This window comes from Saccopteryx bilineata, chromosome 5, assembly GCF_036850765.1.
Source record: "Saccopteryx bilineata isolate mSacBil1 chromosome 5, mSacBil1_pri_phased_curated, whole genome shotgun sequence".
Classification (NCBI taxonomy): Eukaryota; Metazoa; Chordata; class Mammalia; order Chiroptera; family Emballonuridae; genus Saccopteryx; species Saccopteryx bilineata.
The window spans coordinates 205,404,657-205,421,564 of NC_089494.1; the positions used below are offsets into that span (position 1 = coordinate 205,404,657).

General features: G+C 41.7%; 1 protein-coding gene across 2 annotated transcripts in view; it reads right to left on the reverse strand.

Annotated features, from left to right (window-relative positions):
* The window catches only part of FRAS1 (Fraser extracellular matrix complex subunit 1), a 514,100-nt gene that overhangs the window by 112,725 nt on the left and 384,467 nt on the right, over positions 1-16,908 (reverse strand). For both annotated transcript variants that reach the window (XM_066279180.1, XM_066279181.1), the window contains 6 exons: positions 14,328-14,442; positions 12,208-12,345; positions 9,390-9,422; positions 3,884-4,015; positions 2,691-2,816; positions 482-729 (listed from right to left, as the gene is read on the reverse strand). In XM_066279180.1, coding sequence (XP_066135277.1) covers positions 482-729; positions 2,691-2,816; positions 3,884-4,015; positions 9,390-9,422; positions 12,208-12,345; positions 14,328-14,442 — 792 coding nt within the window. The remainder of the gene's footprint in view (positions 1-481; positions 730-2,690; positions 2,817-3,883; positions 4,016-9,389; positions 9,423-12,207; positions 12,346-14,327; positions 14,443-16,908) is intronic.

Consider the following 16,908-nt stretch of genomic DNA (forward strand, 5'->3'; position numbering starts at 1 on the left):
AAGTGTGCCACGTTCTGTCAAGTGCTGGCCCTGAGATAAAAGCTGGTAAAAAGCGGGCTTTCCCTCAGAAAAGTGGGTCATGAAATACCAGTAGCGATTAGTCACTGACCAGGTAAGTTCTTCTAACATGCTCTTTCCATAACATTCTCATTTCAAACACTATAGATGAAGCTTAAAATATGAGCACTCGGGCTTTTCTGACATTGGCAGTGTTTCCTGTTGCCAGTCTCCCATCCCTGCACATACCCATCGTGTTTTCATCAAGGTTTGCTCATTCAGTGGTCTGTTCATGAGACACTGAGAGCAGCTGGAATAGAGTGTAACTATTCCGAGAAGTAGAACTATAGGAAAATTGAGAAAAAAGTTCCTCGTATGGCCATATGCCTGATGCCCCCAATTCTGTACTCAGACTGGCATTTCTCCCCAGTCAGCCCCACCAGAGGGGACGGTGGCAAACGGAAAGACAAGCACAAGCACTTACAACATAAGCAAGGTGTGATGGAGTGATCGCCGCTGTGCTTTTACTAGCAACAGTCATGCTCAGAGAGGCGCCAGCGGCCAGCCGAGGCCCTCGGTCCTCTGGCCGTGACACCTGCACTCTCACGTCCACGGATGTTGCTGAGATGCCATCTGTGACTGAGATCTCCATGCTGTCTTCCTGGACAGAGGAGCCGTCGTGTAGATACCGCAGAACATTTTTCTCAATATCCTCGTATGTGAAAGTGTCACCTTTCAAGAATAAAACAAATTACAAAACCAATTACTTCTGGGAATGGTGCTTTTCATTTATACAACACCTTTGATCTCGGGATTTCAAAGTACATATAGGATCATAAACTCTGAGAGATGTAAGCTAATTAGTCCAGCCACCCACCCAATATAGAATTCCCTTTACATGACCCTTCAAAAAGGTATTTAGCCTGTCCTTCAGCACGTTCCAAGGTTGGGGCTCACTCTTGTACAAGGCACCTCATTCCATGCGAGGCAGCTCTATTTCTTTTTTAAATCTGCCTCTATTCGTCACTCTTAATTCTAGAGAATAGAGGACAGGTGTCTGTTCTCTATGATAGTCCTTTTAGTACCTAATCTTAATACTGAAACTTTTTTGAGTAATTAAATTATGCTTAGTGAACCTGTAAGGGGTCTTCGTTTTCATTGAGAGTGTAAGATTTTTTAAATTAAAAAAATATCCAAAAATTAAAAAATATATACTTAAAGTTAGAAACTCAACCTAAGTCTAGTGTACTAATTCTGATAGATTTGATGTGTTGTGCGAAAAAAGTTTCAAGGTCATATCAATATTGGAAAAATAGGTTTAAACAAAACTTTAAATTAAAAACTTTTAAACTGCAGGACTTACTAGAATTTTAGACTCTATAATATCCAATATTAAAGCTTCTCAAAACTGTTTGGTCAGTCATGGAGCCCTTTTCTTGAGAAATGCTACTTAGTGCCACCAGTCCCAACAATTCTTCAGAGCACAGCAAGCTACTGGTCTTCTTGAGTGTTCTATTCAACTCTGTTTCCTGACAGATTACTGACCATCATAACTGACGCTCTATAATTAAACTAAAGAATTTATTCATTCTCTGTCTTAAGTCTTCTAAGCCTTCTCTTTCAACATGGTGTTAAAGTGATTTACTGGTGCTAGTGTACCATGCTTTAAAAAGTAATAAAACTGATGTTTATTGGAATACATTAAGAAGAGTATTCCAAGTATCTCTGGATTTCATGTGTTAATTATACAAATATAGATGAAAGATAATGTTAACAGAATTGGGCCAGGACTATCATGCTCCTGAAGCAGTTCTCTTAGGAGACTAGGAATCTATTCTAATAGTCCTTCTTTTGCTCAGTCAAGTTTTAAAAATCTGCTTTTGTGACTCCCAAATGCCTACTAGTTGTACTCACAAATTCAATCTACCTTCAAGGTCAGAGACTTGCTCCCCTACCTCTGCAGGGGTATTCAGAATAATGCATTATTACATAATAACTAGTGATTATATAGTATAACGGTTTTGAGGAAAGTAGATTGTCGGAATGAGCAGATCCCATGGTGGCAACTTTCAAAGGGATAATATCCGCTTTAATATATAAAAAATGACTGTTAAAAATTAGATTTAGCTATATCCCTTGTGCTTTTCTGTATTTTCTAAACAATCAATATGTATGATTTTTTTATAACAGAGAAAGCACAGTAAATATGATTTTGGAAAGCTGGTCACATTACCACGCTGTTACACCACATAAAACACTAGTTTAAAAATGTGTTCCCTTCTTTTTATGGATGGAGATACATGTAGTTTACACTATCAGAATCACAGGGCTATGAATATTGTGAAGATTTACACACCATGTAAGGTAAATGAATTAATGTCCAGGAACAACCCATAGGAAAGTGGCGGCTGACAGTTTGTCTGTGGTTCTAAAATGCCTTTACTCCAGGTTTCAGAAATCAACTCATTTCACCTACAATTTGAGGTAACAGCTTCATCGCTGTGGGCGTGGGAGGTGGCACACAGAGAGAAGTCCTGAATATTTCAGCTGATGGACTAAACGCTAACGTTTTTTTCTTAAGTATCTCCTCATATTTCACCCCACAAAATTGCTGACTTCTTGTCTGAGACACATAAAACTGACAGTCGTGCAAGAAATCCCCCAAGCAGGTCGGTGACAGAGTCAGCTGCTACCTGGGGCCATGGGCCCTCGGAACGCTGCAGTGTCCTTAAGGAGCACGCCGTGGTCTGGAGGTTTCCGGAGCTCGAAGAGGAGTTCGTCAGGCGCTGTCTCGGCCTCCCTCACTACCAGCCGAAGCCCTGCGGTCAGGACAATAAAGCCTGGTGAGAACGGCGTATGTTAAACACTGTATTCCCTGCATACATTCAAGCCACGGGCCACGCTGAGCAATACGATGGTTATAAGAAAGCACTGTTTAATTCCAATCAACCACAAAGGCTTGAAAAATGATAACAGAGTCAATTCCCAAATTACAAGCAGATTTTTCCACAAGTTAACATGTAAGTAGGCAGTTCTGAATTCAGAACACCTTTTTCTTCCATATAAATGAGACGTTGGAAGTCCACAAAACGGTCAGTCCTGACTGGGGGGGGAGGGGGTAGGCTTTCTTCCAGAAAATACTCCCAGAAACTGTTTTTGCTTTATCTTGTTTCTTCCCTTCTTTCTCTGATCTACACAGGAGCCGAGTTATTGACAATGGCTGCTCTGACCATCACTGGAGTGAGAAATAGGGTAAGAGCGACAGTTGTCTTTGTATGTACATGGATTGTTGATAAATTGGATGATAATTTTAGGCCAATTCCCGCATGTCGGAACTGGATTAAGGTCAGTAGAGCACAACTAACCAAAATCATCATATCCACTGTTTGTTCTTAAGATGTTCTTGGTAAAAGATTACACTTTTAAAGAGTATAATAATAGGTAAATCAAATCACATACAAAAGAACGGGGCCAACACTAACTCCTCACAACTTGCAAAAGTTATTGCGATCTGTCATTTCTCCTGTTATCTTTACTTTCTAAATAAGAAATGAAGGAAGTCATTGAAATGGCTCCCCTCGATTCTCTCTGCTCTCTGTTACTTTAATTGTTAATGAGGGCAACAAATCAATCTCTTAGAGGCTGGGAAATAAATTCTGTGTTGTACTCTATCACCGAGCACTGGCCTCTGGGTTTATTTCCTCCTCTCCGTGTGTTTCTATTCTCGTGGAAACTGGCAGACAGAAGGATACAGATAAGGATGCCAGCACCTTCTGGAAGAGAAGGTCATTGCTTTTTGGTACCCACTGAGAAGTTTGAACAGGGGCTGTTGCTGAAATGTGGTTCCATTTCCAAAGCCATGTTTACTTAGGCTCCCCGCTCTTACCTAGAGAAGTGCTGCCTCCTGGACTGACCTCAAGCGGCAGAGCTGTGACCCGGAACGTTGGCGGGTGCGCATCAGAGGGAGCTAAGTGAATGGTGAGGGCCATCTCCGGACTGGTCTGTTCTCCATCCGAAACTAGAAAGAACGCACATACACATACATCTACTGTAGTCTGCTCTCCTTCCGGCTAGTTCCACTAATGTGGCAGCCAGAAGTTTTTTAGATTACCTTAGCACTTTGAAGAGATGCTTACAAATGGCAAAAGTAACCAAGCAAGATACCATGAGCTCTTCTAAAAAAACTTTTTCTATGGTTTAACAAAAAGGCTACAGGACCATAACAAGTTCTATCCAAGAAGCAAATTTCACAACAAGGTGATATTGATCAGTGTTAGTGCATCCTTAGATGACGTTGGTAAAGGCTTTCATTTGTGGAATTATTTTTCAATTAAATTCATCCTTCCAATGTTCCAGAGATAGGTTTTTTCAAGAAATCTCTTTTAGAAATGACATGTCTGTGTTTCATTAGAAAACAACTTTTGAACACAAAAAAATGTCCATATACATCTCTAATGGAATTTGTTGGGAACTAAGCAGACCCATTTTTACCTAGTTATTATGCACAATTCAATAAATGAAAAACACCTTTATGAACAAAACAGTGACCTTAAGATTTTATTTCCCTGGACTATGTGACATCCAAGTGAATACTGACCCCTCGAGGGAAATAAAAGCAGAACGGCCTGATCTTTGACTTTTATTTCCACTTTCCCACAACTAAACACACCCATTTTTCTCTAAAAGCCAGGAGGAATATTTACACCACCAACTCATTCATGTGTGTATCAATAGTGGTGATTGAGAAAGCTATATACTATGGGGTATTTTAAATATGTAGTATGGTTGTGTATGGGTTGGTTATAAAAAACTGGTTTCCTTCTTTACCTTCTTTTGGACTTAGTAACGGTCAGTAGGAATCTGACTTGTACTTAAGCAAAGTAAAGCATTGTTCAGCGACTCCTAGTAATGATTCCATTTAGATTTCAGAGTTCTCTTTTTCTTGAGAACAGATTTAAAAGATTTGGCTGCATTTTAAAAGGTATACTCCATGTCCAAGAGAAGTTCTAAAATAGCTCTATAAAAGGAGAGAAGACATCATCCCCTTAAGAAGGACAGTTTATGGCTCTGGCCATTTAGTCAAATGTCAAAATTATTATCTCTGATTCTTTGTTTACTCTCAGCTCAGCCTTCTTCCTGGACCATCAAAGATAAGAACAGATGATTCTTAACTTTTGAGGGTTTATGGACAGACATACAAACTTTCATTAACTTTTAGTCAATCCAGGATTTCCTGAAATTCCTAGTATCTAAATCACAAGCCCCTCTGTTAAATAAAAATAAATAATTGCAAAATATAATTTTAATTTTTTTATGTTTTACATTGATTTTATTTTTAAGGGGGGGCAGACCTCAGGGAGCCTTCAACATCCTTGCTTTACAGAAGAGGAAAGGAAAGACCTAAAACTTAAGAGCTTTGGTCATAATGTACAGATGTCACTCTGATCGAGGTATATCTTTGCCTCTATAAGCTCATGGAAGAAAGCTATTTTATGGTACATATTGCATAAAAAAACATCATGTGGGTACAGGGTTTTGTAAGAAAATATGAGAGCTTACGATCTAAATGTTAGTAATTACATACCCAGCCCTCTTTTTTTTTTAATTTTTTTTATTCATTTTTAGAGAGGAGAGAGAGAGGGAGAGAGAGACAGAGAGGGAGAGAGGAGAGAGAGACAGAGAGAGAAAGAAGGGGGGAGGAGCTGAAAGCATCAACTCCCATATGTGCCTTGACCAGGCAAGCCCAGGGTTTTGAACCGGCGACCTCAGCATTTCCAGGTCGACGCTTTATCCCCTGCGCCACCACAGGTCAGGCCCCAGCCCTCTTTTTAAGTAGTGTTTCTGAGTTTTTCTGAGAAATAGTCAAATTGCCGCTTGGGGCAAATGCCTCTTGTGGGCACCATTCACCTGGTGTGTTTTTCCTGCCCAGGACAGTTTTGCAGAGTGTCTGTGCTTGTCTTGAAGCAGCCAGGTCAGGAAATCAGCTTTCCTTTCTACCTTAGCTGATTAATCAAATGTGTTCTCTTGGTTCTGTGGGGTAATGGCAGGGCTTGCCTTTATCGTTGCCTTAGTTCATTATGGGTCCAATTTAAAGTTCTCTCTCACAAAACTCTCCTAAAGAAGATAGCTTTATTCCTACTAGATTTTTTAAAAATTATTCCCCCACCCCAAAAGGAATCTTTTACATCCTTCACAACAATTAACTCAAAATGAACCAGAGACCTAAATGTAAAAACACAAACCTACAAAATGCCTAGAAGAGAACATAGGGGGAAACACATACTGCTCACAAATATTAGGGGATATTTCAAAATGAATATGAAGTGATAAATATCCCCTAATTTTTGTGAGCAGTGTAGATGACCTTGGGTATGGTGACACCCTTTTAGATACAAGATCAAAGACATAATTCATAAAAGAAATAACTGATAAACTGGAATTCATTAAAGTTAAAAACTGGACTCTGGCTGGCTGGCTCATGGATAGAGTACTGGCTCAGCACATGGACGTCCCAGGTTTGATTCCTGGTCAGAGCACACATGAGAAGCAACCATCTACTTCTTTCCCTTCCCTCTCCCCCTTCTTTCCCTCTTCCCCTCTTGTAGCCAGTGGCTCGATTCCTTTGAGCATCAGTTTAGGGCACTGAGGATAGCTCGGTTGTTCCGAGGGTCAGCCTTAGGTGCTAAAATAGCTCAGTTGATTTGAGCATTGGCCTCTGATGAGGATTGTCAGGTGGATCCCAATCAGGGCACATGCAGGAGTTTGTCTCACTACCTTCCCTCTAAAAAGATAATAATAAAAAATTATATTAAAAATTCTTCTGTGAGGCCCTGGCCAGTTGGCTCAGTGGTAGAGCGTCGGCCTGGCGTGCAGAAGTCCCGGGTTTGATTCCCGGCCAGGGCACACAGGAGAAGCGCCCATCTGCTTCTCCACCCCTCCCCCTCTCCTTCCTCTCTGTCTCTTTCTTCCCCTCCCACAGCAGAGGCTCCATTGAAGCAAAGATGGCCCAGGCGCTAGAGTGGCTCTGGTCGCAACAGAGCGACGCCCTGGATGGGCAGAGTGTCACCCCCTGGTGGGCATTCCGGGTGGATCCCAGTCGGGCGCATGCGGGAGTCTGACTGTCTCCCCATTTCCAGCTTCAGAAAAATACAAAAAAAAAAATTCTTCTGTGAAAGACAATGTCAAAAGAATAAGAGGACAAGCCACAAAATGGTAGAAAATATTTGCAAAAGACATATAAAGAACTCTTAAAACTTAATAAGAAAACAAACACTCATTAAAAAATGAGTCAAAGACTTCAACAGACACCTCACTAAAGAAGATAGACTGATGGCAAATAAACATATTAAAAGATGCTCCTTGTCATATGTCAGCAAGAAAATACAAGTTAAAACAATAAAAAGATATCCTACATACCAATTAGAATGGCCAAAATCTGGAGCACTAGCAACATCAAATGCTGGTGAGGATGTGAACCAAAAGGACCTCTCATACATTGCTGATGAGAATGCAAAATGGTATGGCCAGTTTCAAAAACAGTTTGGTGGTTTCTTATAAAACAAACCATACTCTTACCATATGATCCAGCAAAATTATAGAAGACATTACAAAGAATATTAGTTGTCAAAGGTGGAAGGTGGGGTGGGAGAGATGAGTAGATGAGCACAGAGGATTTTTAGAGCAGTATACATATTCCTTATGATGCTAGTATAATGATGGATAAGTGTCTAAACCCATAAAATGTACAACAGCATGAGTGAACCCTAAAGCAAACGAGAGACTTTCGGTGATTATGATATATCAATGTAGATTCTTGCTTGGTAAAAAATAAAATGTACCATTCAGGTGAGTGATACTGTCAATGGGAAAGGGTATGCTATGCATGTATGGTGCTATGTATGGTGCTGTGGTGGATAGGGGAAATCTTTATACGTTTTACATTTTGTTATAAACTTAAAATTGCTTTTAAAATAATTTTTGAAAAGATTACTCAATAATTAATAGGAACCTCAGGCAGAAACAAGATAAATTAAGGTCAGCCAAAGGTCCATTCCTCTTTATCTTTTTTAAGATTTTTATTTATTCAATTTTTTTGGAGGAAGGGGGAGCAAGAGCATAACTCCAATATATGCCTGGACCAGCAGGCTCTGGGTTTCAAACCGGCAACCTCAGCGTCCCAGGCCGATGCATTTATCCACTGCGCCACCACAGGCCAGGCATTTCTTTTACTCTTTGTATTAATTTTAAGGGCCAGTTAACTTCAAATAAGGCAGTTAACAGAATAACAGAAAGTAAATGGGGAATAAATGGTGAAAGAAGGAGACTTGATGTGGGTGGTGAACACACCATACAATATACAGATGATATATCAATATTATAGAACTGTGCACCCGAAACCTACATAATTTTATTAACCAATGTCACCCCACTAAATTCCATAAAAACAGTTCTCATCACAAGAAAATGTATCTCAATATAAAAATTTGTTAAACATAATACTAAAATTTACTATTGATTCAAATGTGAGTTTTAACCTCAAAGAAGGAAGGTAGGTCTGGGAGTAGGAGAGAGGTGCATCTCCCACTAAAATCTATGGCTACCTGAAATATAACAGCATATATTTCATATGATGTTTGATTCTAATGAAATAGTCAATCCTAACCTAACAGCTATTCAAGGATGCCGTTTCTAATTAATCATCCCACTCCACACTTCAACAGGAAAGCTTGTCCCTATTTAGTCCAGCACGTATGTCAGATCTGACTTTGCTTTTGCTTGTTGGCACATAGCTTCTGTTTCACTGAACTAAACCGTGATGCCGAGGTCTCCCACACACAGCTTTCACCACTCACTCTCTGGGTCCTAACACTTCCCCCTCCACTAACAGGCTTTCGATGAAAGGCTCTATTTGAGACTATATATAAACACTTTAATTAGATGAGTGTCACATAGAGATGACCACATGCTCATCACTGTCCTGGGAGCATTACATAAATATAATTATTATTTATTATCCCCATCGATGGATGAGGCATTCAGGTACAGAGAGGTTAATAAACATTCCCCAAGCAGGCTGAACCCCAGGCAGTCTGTATTCAGAGTTTATAATCTTAACCGCTATTATCACTTTTTAATAGAAACTTGAGCCAGTTGAAATGGGATTGAAACAACACTAACCTTTGGTATTCTTGGTGGATTGTTTCTCCTACGAACACCAAGTTAAGCTATGACTGACTAGTTCCTGTGATTATTTTAGAATAAACTTGTTTTATGTATCTTTTAGGCAGTTCTTAGAAAATAGCTAAAAGTAATGATGAAGAGAGCAAGAAGAAAGGACTAGTAAGAAAAGGAAAATTTCTATTTTCTAATAAAATTGAGTTTAAAATCCTCACCTGTGAAGTGGAATTTCACCGATTCTGGGAGACCTGCAAGAACCAAAGAGAGAAAATCAGTGTACTAAACACTTTAGGGTCAGAAACAGATGAAGAAGGTATAAAATAGGGGGCAGAAATGAGAAAGGTAAAGGATATTTTCATCTAAATCATTATGGTTTAAGGAAAGGCTACCAGGTTGTTTGATAACATTATGTTGGATTTAATGGTGCCAGCACTTAATTTTAAGTAACACAAAGAACCACATAGTGGAATAATTTTATATCACAACAGTCAGAGTGATTTATAATACATTTATTCAGATCCCATTTTATCAGTACATAAAATCTTACAAATCCATGAGTGTGGCTGATGTCATATATCACCGACCAGGCTCTCTGGTGGGCCATTTCCATTGTAGAACTGAGTGATGCCGGGGACAATGATTTATACACAGTGACAGTGTGAGGGATTTATCTCATGGCATTTATCCCATAGACTATACAGGACAGGACTCCGCTCTCTAAAAGGCTCCCGGAACTCAGATGAGCATAACGGATACGGAAATAACTTCAACCATGGCTGACATGTTTTCTTTCTCTCTAATCCCAAGATATTCTAAGTTTCTTGCAAAGTAGGTCTTATAAAGTAGGAAGCATGAACATTTTCATGGGCTATTAGTTACCTAGTTACTAAACACTGTGGATATTCCTTAGAGGAGTGGTGTACCCTCTCCCTTAAAGATTTTCAATCTGACTAATCATTTCCTAGGCAATTATGTTCATATAAATAATGGAAAATATTACTTTAAATGCTGCCCATAATTTAAAATGTAACTCTAAAATTTATTTATTTGCAGAAAGAGCAACAGACAGAACAGAAGGGAAAGAAACGTGAGAGGCTTCAAGTTGTTCATTGATTGCTTTCTCATATGTGCTTTGACTTGGGGGGGGAGGGGGCTCAAGCCAAGCCAGTGACCTTGGGCTCAAACCAGTAACCTTGGGCCTCCAGCCAGCAGCCTTTGGGCTCAAGGCAGCAACCCTGGAATCATGTTGATGATCCTGCACTCAAGCCAGCGACCCCACACTCAAGCATGGGAGCCTGTACCCAAGGTGCAGTCAGTGACCCTGGGGTTTCAAACCTGGGACCTCAGTGTCCCAAGTTGACGCTCTATCCACTGTGCCACCACAGGTCAGGCTAAAAATTATTTTGTCCATGTTCACCTTATCAGAAGAAATAAACAGCTATTCTATATTAAAGTTACCATATAAAAATAAGATTCTATGTCACCTGACCAGGTGGTGGCGCAGTGGATAGAGCTTCAGACTGGGATGTGGAGGACCCAGGTTCGAGACCCTGAGGTCGCCAGCTTGAGCACAGGCTCATCTGGCTTGAGCAAAAAGCTCACCAGCTTGGACCCAAGATCACTGGCTCGAACAAGGGGTTACTCGGTCTGCTGAAGGCCCACGGTCAAGGCACATATGAGAAAGCAATCAATGAACAACTAAGGTGTCACAGTGAAAAACTGATGATTGATGCTTCTCATCTCTGTCCCTGTCTGTCTGTCCCTATCTATCCGTCTCTTTGACTCTCTCTCTCTGTCCCTGAAAAAAAAAAAAAAAGATTCTATATTAATTGTGTTATGTAGTACATATACCTTTAAAAATCATAAAGAAACAGGTTTCAAGATTTTTAGAATCATTCCAAGGCAGAGAAATATTTAGCATGGGGACTTAAAAGCTCCCACTTTCCCATCAGCAACTTTGATTACTGGTCAAAGGGAGAGATAAGGGTGACAAGGACTAAGGCTGTCTGGGCTTAGTGGAAAGGTCCACACTGGCTTGATTTAGAAATTCAGTTATTCCTTTATGTAATCTTCCTTTGAAAGGGCTCTTTCTGACAAATCCATGTTTTAACCCCAGAGGTCGCCTGCATCCCCACTCCCCCATGGGGTCTTCCCTGGGGTACTGCAGACTCCTCACTGTTTCTCTTCAGCCACGTGCCCATCTACTTGGGCCCCTTCCTCAAATCTACTCATATCACTGCAGTTGAAGAATTGCTTATGAAAAGCCATCCCCCTGACATCTTAACCTCCTCTCCCCACCAGATTCTTATGGTTCTTTGGATAAAGATCCAAACCCTTCCAGGTGTACAGCGCCTCAAAGGCCTTCCCTGTAGCTGCCCCTCCAGGCCCCTCCCTGCTCTGCTCAACCATCCACTGGACTTCTTCTTTCAATCCCCAGAATGCCACCTTCTCTCCCTCCCCAGGGGCCCTGCACATGGGGGGTGTCCTTTCTTCACGAACGTTCTCCAACTAAGCTGTCCCAACAGGCACACTTAGCCTGGCTCTCATCTCTCATCTCTCAGGGTCAATCCCACCCTGGGGTAGCCTCTCTTGAATCTTCAGTCTTAGGAAGTCTTGTTATATGTAATTCCACTACTTATCAGAGCTATATCTCAGTCTGCAATGAAACATTCATTACTGGGATTATTTATTCAACTGTGTCTCTATTCTTAGATCCCCAAACTTTCCAAGAAAATGAATTATGCTCTTTTTGCTCACCACTAAATAGTCAAGGCCTCACTCAGTCATTGCCACATAGTAGGCAAAAATATAGATTTACTGAAGGTATTTCTGCATGTATGAATAAAAAACAAAACAAACAAAACTGATGAACAGAGTCCAAGCTGTGTATTGGCCCATGAGTCTCAAGTTATTCTGAATAGCTATACAGCAGGGTCACCAAACGATCCAGGACTACAGGGGAGTTTGGGTGAACCTGCACAAAGATCCACAGAGAACAGTTTGGGTGCCTCGAAACCAAGAAGAAAGCATTACCAGCGAAGGAGAAGGCCATGATCTCTTGGAGGTGGGGGGCTGCCGTGGGAGGGCGGTACAGGATTCTGCCCTGGTTAATATCTTCCTGTGTGAAATACCGGACGGGAGAGTGAGGCCGGTCCCTGTGTTCGATGATACCTGGGGAGAAGGAGACCGGGCGCGAGCATCAACAGCAGCTCTGGATGGCTAACTGAATCGCCAGAGCCACTGGCTGCCTTTCCCGCTGGCGAGGCTTTTATCCTTCAGGAACAATTGCTCTCGGGTTGCTCTTGGTGTACTGTTGTTCTTCTGCTATTCAAGAAAAGGCTCATCCAAAACGCAAATGGACTCTTGACTAGGAAACACTGACTATCAACAACAGCAACACACAAACTACAGCCCCCACCATAGCTTAGACTGGGTAATCCTCCATAAATCATAGACATTGTACCATAATTAGGAGAGTCTCTCAATTAAGTTTAAGTTCAAAGGTCAAGGTCACTGAGAAGATGGCACAGACTGGTCCCCTGGTGAGGGTATAGAAAGCTTTTTCTTTTTTTTTTTTTTTTTTTTTTTTTGCATTTTTCTGAAGCTAGAAACAGGGAGAGACAGTCAGACAGACTCCCGCATGCGCCCGACCGGGATCCACCCGGCATGCCCACCAGGGGGCGACGCTCTGCCCACCAGGGGGCGATGCTCTGCCCATCCTGGGCGTCGCCATGTTGCGACCCTCCTGGGTGTCGCCATGTTGCGACCAGAGCCACTCTAGCGCCTGGGGCAGAGGCCACAGAGCCATCCCCAGCGCCCGGGCCATCTTTGCTCCAATGGAGCCTTGGCTGCGGGAGGGGAAGAGAGAGACAGAGAGGAAGGCGCGGCGGAGGGGTGGAGAAGCAAATGGGCGCTTCTCCTATGTGCCCTGGCCGGGAATCGAACCCGGGTCCTCCGCACGCTAGGCCGACGCTCTACCGCTGAGCCAACCGGCCAGGGCTAGAAAGCTTTTTCTCGGTCTACCCTCTTTGCTCCAGAAACTCCTTAGTGTCTAATGAACTGTGGCATCAGTAACATGGATCTTGATGATTCTAACACCTGGATTTAGAGTTATCACTCTCTTGTGACAAATGCTTTAGAAGCTGCCTATTTGCCTGTCATCTCTAAATTTTATAGGCACAGGACTGAGGCTGTGATCATCTTTCATGCCTTGTTACCTCTTTCGAGGGAAGATATGCATGAGACTTGATGTTGAACTAACTCTACTTCTGAAGGGCCGAGAGACAGCCCATTCAGGCTGCTGGGCTGAAAGAACGTCATCTCTTCCTGGCAACACAGGGGGAAGCGACTCTAGTAGTGACTTGGCAGGTAAAAAAAGAGGATGATGACTTTTAGACTTTCAATTCTTTGATTTTATCAAAAGGAGGACAGAATTTAGTTTTTAGGCTCTGATTTCTTCTTGGGTATTTGATAATGTGAAAGGTAACATCTAGGGCAGTGATTGATCATGGGAGAGCAGCTTCAGAAATGAAAGCAGAATTGTCTTAATAGAAGCTGATCTTTCATGAGGGACAGTCCCATCTCTCTTGGGCATAGTCCTATCAGTAAAACCCAAAGTTCAGAGATCTTAAGACAGGACTGATGGTAGAGGTCCATCTGTCCTCTGACTATGGTTCCACATTTCCATGCTTCCATATGGGAGGAGGAGTGACTTACCCAATTGGGGAAGCAACTAAGTATGTGCATGTGGCTCAGCCTATCTGAGTCTCTGGCAGAGCCCCTTGTCCTTAGCACATCCTCACTGGTAGCACATCCTCACCTATCGAAACTGTACCAGGGCAGGCTCTGTCCCTATGGACGGTACCTGTGCCTGTCAGTTCTGCCTATGCATGGAAGAGGGAGCTCAATCCAGGGACTGAAGTTCTCCAGTACAGCTCTGTTGATACCAAAACTGACACATTCATCTCCATAGGTCTGACCACAGTGTCTCTCTTTTTCTCAATTGGTTCTAAACTCAGAGGATGGGAACAAGGGGTATCAATAATTGCTACTTCTTAAAATGTCAACAACCATAAACAAACGACATCCAGAGCTTTAAGACCGGTCAACAGCTAAAAGACATCACTGAAGAGATCATTTACTGCACATCTTACCTTGACTTGGATGCAGAGGTAGAGTGACATTGTATATAATCTGTCCGCTTGGCCTCTCAGAGTTTACAAAGGATAGGGAATGTGGCTGAATCACAGTCAGGTCATCTTCCCGAGCCTCAACAAAGTTTAAGAGGGAAGAAGAATAAGAAAAAAAAAACAGTTTGATGAAAACAAGAGCCAGAGTCAAAAACATCTTATTAAAAAAACAAAAACAAACATACTCTGGGCTGTTAGATTAGTTACAATTAACAAAGTTTTCTCTGAAAGTTCAAAAGAAGGAGCTGTAGAAGGAGCTGCTCTTGCCCTGTAGATTGGCCTCAGTCTTAGGAACTTCTCAGGGCTACTGAGTCCTCTCCAGGTCTGTGGCATTCTGGCTCTTCCCTCCCCTGTCCTCTGCCCCAGGTTTATGCTGGCTGGCGCGGGCTCTGGACCCCAGTGTGATTCCTTTCTCTCGGTAGAACTCAGTGGTATATCTTGGAAAATGAACCATCACAGCTGGCTATTCTATTCACAGCTGGATTGCTTACACCTCTGCTCCTTCAACTAAATGAGCTAAGGTTGGTTGCATCTGTTTAAAAGTTCCCTCTAAATCCCTAGCTTTGCCGATGAAACTGATTCTTTGTTTTTTTAATTGAAAACATGATGGTTTCAAAGGACTCAAGATGAACTCAAGAACCGACAGAGGCTCATCATTTGAATTCAGAGATTAAAGAATTACTTATTAAAGTAAATAATAAAATCGTCAAATTTCTCTTTCTCTCCATCCTGTTATTCAAAGAACTAGATTCTGCTTTTCTCTTTACAATTTTCAGAACCCAACGGAGACTTGAACGAAATTAATCAGAAGGCCAATGTGTATGCAGCTTTTCCTCTCCATTCACCTGTATTCATCTATCACTCATTCACAGTGACAACACTAAAAAAAAATGGGGGTAGGAGGAGAGATTTAGACCAGGCATCACAGTGAGCTGGGGACAGCAGCCAAACCACAGTGGAGAGGCAAGCAGGAAAAGTAGTGTGAGCATGGGCCCTCTGACTGGGCCACACGTGCTGTCAACAAAACAGAACAAAGATAGCCAGTTCTTTGCGGGCTCTTCCAATCTGGTCCCTGAAGGGTTAGAGTTTGACACCCTCTCCTGTCTTTGGAGCTTTGCTTCCTTGAAGAACAAATTTCCTTGTTTAGGAAAGGATTAACGAGGGCTCAGTAGTTCTCACAGAGGAGGGCGTGGTATTCTTCCTTTTAAATATGGCAAGATTGAAGGTTACAGTTGCTCTTTTCATTGTCCCTAGTCATACTTGTCCTGGGGAGCAGCCGCATTAGCAAGTTGGGACAATTCCTCTACAGTAAAGAGCCATCTTTCTGGCCATTGCTCAGCTCTGGAATGTTAAAGAGCAAGGAAAATCAGGATTGCAAAACAGTATCTGGTCTCTCACCCTCAAATAAAACAAGTAAGGACAACAAATTCAATACATATGCCCCATACAAGCTGTTTACCAACTATGCATATGTGCATACACCTATAAATGTGTACGTGTGCACAGACACACGAACAAGAAGGTGCAGGCTCAGTACATACTGTTTGCAACGTTTGCAACTCAAAACCATCAGGATAACTGCAATTCTGAGTACTGTAAGATATTTTTGAAAATTTAGATGTCCCTAAAACAATAAAGCAATAAGAAGAATTAGCACAGACATAGGACTATGGAAAAGAGAAATATGTTTCAGCCAAGATAACAGATATTTCACATCCACGAAATTTATGGATACTATTTCTCTCCTAATAGACATAGACACTAGGTAGAAAAATGAGCTGATTCTCTGAAGAAAGCAATATTGAGGTTGTGATGTATCAAAGTATAATCAATTTTAATATTGCCTGTTTGGAATATTCAATACTCATCAATTAAACCTAGTAAGAAATGAGAGATTAAATCTCATAGAAATCATTACAGAAGACACTATTTTATTAAAATATCTGTCAACAAAAGAATATTACAGAGTAATGATTTTCATAATACCCGCATTACTTCTGCATATATCCAGAATCCAACCACTGTTCCCCATGGTCGTTGACACCACCCTGCTGGACTACCAGGATGGCCTCACAGCTGCTCTGTTGCCCCTCCCCCATCCTATTTCAGCACAGTAGTCAGTGTGATCTTTCTAAAAAGGACCTTAGACTTCTGCTCAACATCACGCAATGGCTGCCCATTTTACTCGGAATAACAGCTAAGTCTGTACAACAGCTTTTGAGGCATGACATGATCTGCCTCCCCTTCACACTGGGCCCATCTGTGAATCCATGTCAATTACACTTGCTTTCACTCACTCTGCTCTAGCCATACCAGCTTCCTTGCTATTCCCTGAACATGTAAGCCTGTTCCCAACTTGATGCCTATAAATATATGGTTCTTTGGGCCTGGAAAACTCTTTCCTCGTGTATCTGCATAGCTATGTCCCTCACTTTCTGCAAGTCTTTCTTTAAATTTCATTATCTTAATAAAGCCCACCCTTATTTAAAGCTGCAATGTAGGTCTCCTCTGCCCCCACCACGACATTTCCGATACCCTTCGTCCT